Source organism: Neoarius graeffei, chromosome 15 (genome assembly GCF_027579695.1).
Source record: "Neoarius graeffei isolate fNeoGra1 chromosome 15, fNeoGra1.pri, whole genome shotgun sequence".
NCBI classification, from domain to species: Eukaryota; Metazoa; Chordata; class Actinopteri; order Siluriformes; family Ariidae; genus Neoarius; species Neoarius graeffei.
In genome coordinates, this window is record NC_083583.1 from 59999796 (window position 1) to 60005228 (window position 5433).

At 48.4% G+C, this 5433-nt stretch overlaps 1 protein-coding gene across 2 annotated transcripts in view; it reads left to right on the forward strand.

Annotated features, from left to right (window-relative positions):
* The window catches only part of si:ch211-227n13.3 (uncharacterized), a 25547-nt gene extending 21123 nt beyond the window's left edge, over positions 1 to 4424 (forward strand). For both annotated transcript variants that reach the window (XM_060941738.1, XM_060941737.1), the window contains 4 exons: positions 28 to 320; positions 513 to 588; positions 678 to 791; positions 3393 to 4424. In XM_060941738.1, the coding sequence (XP_060797721.1) occupies positions 28 to 320; positions 513 to 588; positions 678 to 791; positions 3393 to 4038 (1129 nt within the window). In that variant the 3' untranslated portion in view covers positions 4039 to 4424. The remainder of the gene's footprint in view (positions 1 to 27; positions 321 to 512; positions 589 to 677; positions 792 to 3392) is intronic.
* Positions 4425 to 5433: the final 1009 nt, after the last annotated feature.

Below are 5433 nucleotides of genomic sequence, written 5' to 3' on the forward strand. Positions count from 1 at the left end.
ATTAACACTTGCATAATTTAATGACAGCATTGTGAATCAACGAAGGCAGAAAATATCCTTACCGATGGGCTCAAAGGCTGAAGATACTCTGAACTCACTCCGGTCGAACGAAGACGCTTCAGGCCTCGGGCCGTTCTCTGGGAGCCCGTTTAAGTCTTGTGCCGAGAGTGAACTGGACGGCTCGGGTTCTGAAGGCTCCGTGGTGTCCGGCCCCAGCTCCCCGCCTGTTGACCTTCGCTCACTGAGGTGCAGGAAGTGTGACAGTCTCTTCTCCAAAATGAGGAGACAAGGACCTCCGAGAAAAAAACCACGAAACAACAGTAAACATCTTACAAATGTCTGGTTTGATAATTAAATCCTGTGAAACTGGACTACACAAATTACTAATCTTCCGTTTGTTGCTCTAATTGCTCTGAGAATATTACAACCCAACGTTTGTGCTTAAATGTTTTGGTTATTAGAGACCCAAATTCTCCACTAATTAGCGCTTCCTCTCTAACGATCCTGCTCAGATCCAGCCTCGCTGTCGTGTGACGAGTGGCTGCTGGAGAAAACATGGCAGCCACTGAGACGGCCGCAGTCCCGAGGGTGGGTGTGTTTTTAAATAAGTGATGAAAAAGAATTATTTGTGTCGTGTTCTTGCGATGAGTCAAACGTGTGCTGTATGTTTTCACCAGGAGGTTATGGGTGCACTTGAAGCGCATCAGGCTGCGAGCTGCAAAGCAGTCAGACGATGGCATGATGAATAAAGCGTGGCCGCTCTGCTCCAGACCGCACGTGTTCCTGCAGAGGTCTGTCTGGGAAATGGGACTGGGAAAGGTTTCTAGATTGGACTGGCAATAATAAATGAGTTCTGCTTTCTAATTCTGTTTCATATGTGCTGAAGTACAAGATTAGTGTTGTTTGAAATCATCAGCATGATGGTATGAACTCGTAATAAATGATTAGTTAGCCTCTAATAACTGAGGATTAAAGACACTGTAAAGATGAGAGAATAGTGGACACCAGGTAGCAGGTACTACATGCCTGCATTTTTCTCTCTCTCTCACTCATGCCCCTCTCTCTCCCTCGTCTCTCTCTCTCTCGTGTGTCTCTCTTGTGCCTCTCTGTCCCTTCTTTCTCTCTCTTGTGCCTCTCTTTCATGCCTCTTTCTCTCTCTCCCTCGTCTCTCTCTCTCTCCCTCGTGTCTCTCTTGTGCCTCTCCTTCTCGTGTGTCTCTCTCTCACCTCTCTCTCCCTCGTCTCTTGTGTGCGTCTCTCTCTCGTGCCTCTCTCCCTTGTCTCTCTCTTGTGTGTCTCTCTTGTGCCTCTCTGTCCCTTCTCTCTCTCTCATGCCTCTTTCTCTCTCGTGTGTCTCTCTCTTGTGCCCCTCTCTCTGTCGTGTGTCTCTGTTGTGCCCCTCTCTCTCTCTCTTGTGCCTCTCTGTCCCTTCTTTCTCTCTTGTGCCTCTCTGTCCCTTCTTTCTCTCTCATGCCTCTCTCTCTCTCTCTCTCTCGGGTCTCTCTTGTGCCCCTCTCTCTCTGTCGTGTGTCTCTCTTGTGCCCCTCTCTCTCTCTCGGGTCTCTGTCTCTCTTGTGCCCCTCTCTCTCTCTCTCTCTCTCTCGTCTCTCTCTTGTGCCTCTCTGTCCCTTCTTTGTCTCTCATGCCTCTCTCTCTCTCGGGTCTCTCTTTCTCTCTCGTGTGTCTCTCTTGTGCCCCTCTGTCCCTTCTCTCTCTCTCTCTCTCTCTCTCTCTCTCTCTCTCTCTCATCTCTCTCTTGTGCCTCTCTGTCCCTTCTTTCTCTCTCATGCCTCTCTCTCTCTCTCTCGTCTCTCTCTTGTGCCTCTCTGTCCCTTCTTTCTCTCTCTCTCTCGTCTCTCTCTTGTGCCTCTCTGTCCCTTCTTTGTCTCTCATGCCTCTCTCTCTCTCGGGTCTCTCTTTCTCTCTCGTGTGTCTCTCTTGTGCCCCTCTCTCTCTCTCTCTCTCTCTGTCTGTCATGTGTCTCTCTTGTGCCTCTCTCTCTCTCTCGTCTCTCTCTTGTGCCTCTCTGTCCCTTCTTTCTCTCTCTCTCTGTCTCTCTCTTGTGCCTCTCTGTCCCTTCTTTCTCTCTCATGCCTCTCTCTCTCTCGGGTCTCTCTTTCTCTCTCGTGTGTCTCTTGTGCCCCCCTCTCTCTCTCTCTCGTGCCTCTCTGTCCCTTCTTTCTCTCTCTCTCGTCTCTCTCTTGTGCCTCTCTGTCCTTTCTTTCTCTCTCATGCCTCTCTCTCTCTCGGGTCTCTCTTTCTCTCTCGTGTGTCTCTCTTGTGCCCCTCTCTCTCTCTCTCTCTCTCTCGGTCATGTGTCTCTCTTGTGCCTCTCTCTCTCTCTCTCTCTCTCTCTCTCTCGTGCCTCTCTGTCCCTTCTTTCTCTCTCTCTCTCTCTCTCTCTCTCTCTCTCGGGTCTCTCTTTCTCTCTCGTGTGTCTCTCTTGTGCCCCTCTCTGCCGTGTGTCTCTCTTGTGCCTCTCTGTCCCTTCTCTCTCTCTCATGCCTCTCTCTCTCTCTCGGGTCTCTCTTTCTCTGTCGTGTGTCTCTCTTGTGCCCCTCTCTCTCTCTCGTCTCTCTCTTGTGCCTCTCTGTCCCTTCTTTCTCTCTCTCTCTCTTGCCTCTCTTTCTCTCCCTCGTCTCTCTTGTGCCCCTCTCTGTCATGTGTCTCTCTCATGTCTCTCTTGTGCCTCTCTTTTTCTCCCTTGTCTCTTGTGCCTTTCTTGTGCCTCTTTCTCTCCCTTGTCTCTCTTGTGTGCCTCTCTCTCCCTTGTCTCTCTCTCGTGTGTGTCTCTGTCTCTCTCGTGCTTCTCTCTCCCTCGTGCCTGTCACGTGTCTCTCTCTCTTTCTCGTGCCTCTCTTTCTCTCCCTTGTGTCTCTCTTGTGCCTCTCTTTCTCTCCCTTGTTTGTCTCGTCACACGCGCGCTCTCTCTCTCTCTCTCTCTCTCTCTCTCTCTCTCGTGTGTCCCGTCCCCCTGATCGATATTGATTAGTTCTTATGTCTGATAATATTGGTTGGTAATTATACAGTGATGCTGTAAAGTGAAAGCGCTGGTTCACTGCTGTCCAGCAGGCACCCGGCAGAGTCGCCCCATAATAAATGTCGTGGTGTTGTTTCTGGCGCATGGCATGCCGTGTCGAAGAAAGGAATAAATATGTATCGTAACTGCGATGTGTATCTCGTTATTGGTCTCACTGTCACAAGACGACGCAGCGATTTATTGACCTGAAATACACGACACAATTTGACCGTTCATTCATGGTGTGGTGATATTATTATTCTATTCAGGTTGATTTTGTGCCCTTGCAAATATTTTGCTCCACTTTTAGACCGAGTTTCCTTTGAAATGAATTTAATGGTTAGGATTTTTTTTTGTTTTGTTTTTACTTATAGGAACTTGCGTCGCTGTAAAAAGATATCTGGAAAGCCGTCTAAAAGCAAAGCGAAGTCAGTCCATCTGCGGAGAAATCAGGCAAATCCTACACGTCCTCTACGCAGCGGAAAATATCAGCGGCAAAAGAAAAGGAAGTCCTCAGAGAAAGCCGACGCTTCAGAGCATCTTTCACCGGTCGATCTCACCAATTCCACAGAAGACGAACTGTCTGCAAATGAAAACGCTCACCATGAGAAAGTTCCCAAGAAACAATCTGTTAGTGATGCGAGTGGCTTCATGGACATCCAGGTTAATGGCAGTGGCCAGGAGGGGACTCAAAGGGTGCTGAGGTTCGACACGTCTTCTCCCAGTGCTGTCCTCGCTGAAACGCACACCCCAAAGCACCGCCTCGTGCATGTGAACGCGGGAGGAAAGTCGCGTGAAGGCCGAGCAGATTTCATAATGAAGAACAGAGATTGTCCCAGAAGGCTAGACGAGGATTCGGATGCATTTCGAACACCTACAGAGCTCCTCGGTGCAGAGTTGAAGCCCGTCAGAAAGGTCAGGCCGTCGCGTCCATTTGGTGCACGGAAAGACAGCTTCAGGACCATGCTGGCTGCACTCGGGCACGGCCGTAACCAGATTATTAAAGAGTTCCATCACTGAGAATCTATATTTATAGCTGCTTGTTTTGTAATTTTTTTTGTTAGTTATACAGCTTGTTCCTGTCCTGTCTGCCTCTTGTCCAATACCTTTCCAAAATACAATACGGTTCAGTTTAACATGAAGACGAAACTCAACCCAGGCTTTGCATAACAGATGTTTACTGCACCTATTTGCTAACTGTAAAACATGTTAAAAGACTGTTAACTAGCATCAAAAGTCACATATTCGTGGGAGCCAGAATAGCAGTGGCTTTTACGGAAGACTAGTTTAAAAACTGTGTTTAACTGGAAATACAGAATTGCATCTTTTTTTTTTTATTTATTTATTATATTTCTTTAGTCATGTTCTCATTTCCTGTTGTTGTAAAATAAATACACTTTTTAATACAGGGCTCTTCAACCTTGTTGAGACTGAGGGATTCCTCAAGGGTCGGAAATGACTACAGTGTATGCAGATATGCGTATGATATACACACTTTACTAGGAACTGGTTCTTGATTCTTGTTCTTGGCTGCAGGAGCAGAACCCAATGTGTTGTTCTGCTGTTGGATGCTGAGATGCTTTTCTGCTCATTACGGTTGTAAAGAGTGATTTATATGAGTTGCTGTATCCTTCCTGGCAGCTCAAACTAATCTGGCCATTTTCCTCCAACCTCTCATCAACAAGGCGTTTGTTTCCAACTTGATGTTTTTTGTTTTTCGCACCGTTCTGTGTGAACTCTAGAGACTGGTGTGTGTGTGTGTGAGAACTCCAGGAGATCAGCAGCTTCTGAAATACTCAAACCAACACAATGAAAGAAGTTAGGCCCCGGTCACACCGCCTGAACTTTGCTGGAGCGGTGAAAAAAATTCATCACCGCTCGTAACCATTCACCACCGTTTAACAAAAGTTGGCCCCCGTTAAAGCAAAGCCGTATACGCTCGGCCACCGCTGATGTTTCTCGAGGGGCCCTCCTACCGCTCCGAAAGTTTTGAGCTGCACAAAATATTGCGAGCGGTGAGGAGGGGGCAATTTTCCACCTCGGCAAAGTTCACCCCCGCTCCACCAACGCCCAGTCAAAGTTTGGCACCGCTAGACGCAAGTTCGTGGACGCTTGGGTCCGCTAGGCCAACGCAGAAATCTTGAACGCTGGACCACCGCTGCTTCGCCAGCGTTGCCCGGGCGGCGATTAAACGTTGTACAAACTTCGGTAGAGCGGTTGTAAGCATTTTACGAGCGGACACGGGGTTGCTGGAATGGTGTCGGGCGTTGAAGCAGCTATCCATGGCGGCGATGAACTTTGGTTTGGCGTTGGTATAGAGGTGTCGGAGCGGGACCAGAATTTGGCTATAAATATGGGGAGAAATGGACCAGGAGCTCATTTGGAATCGAGCTGCCGTTGAGTTCAGACCTCATC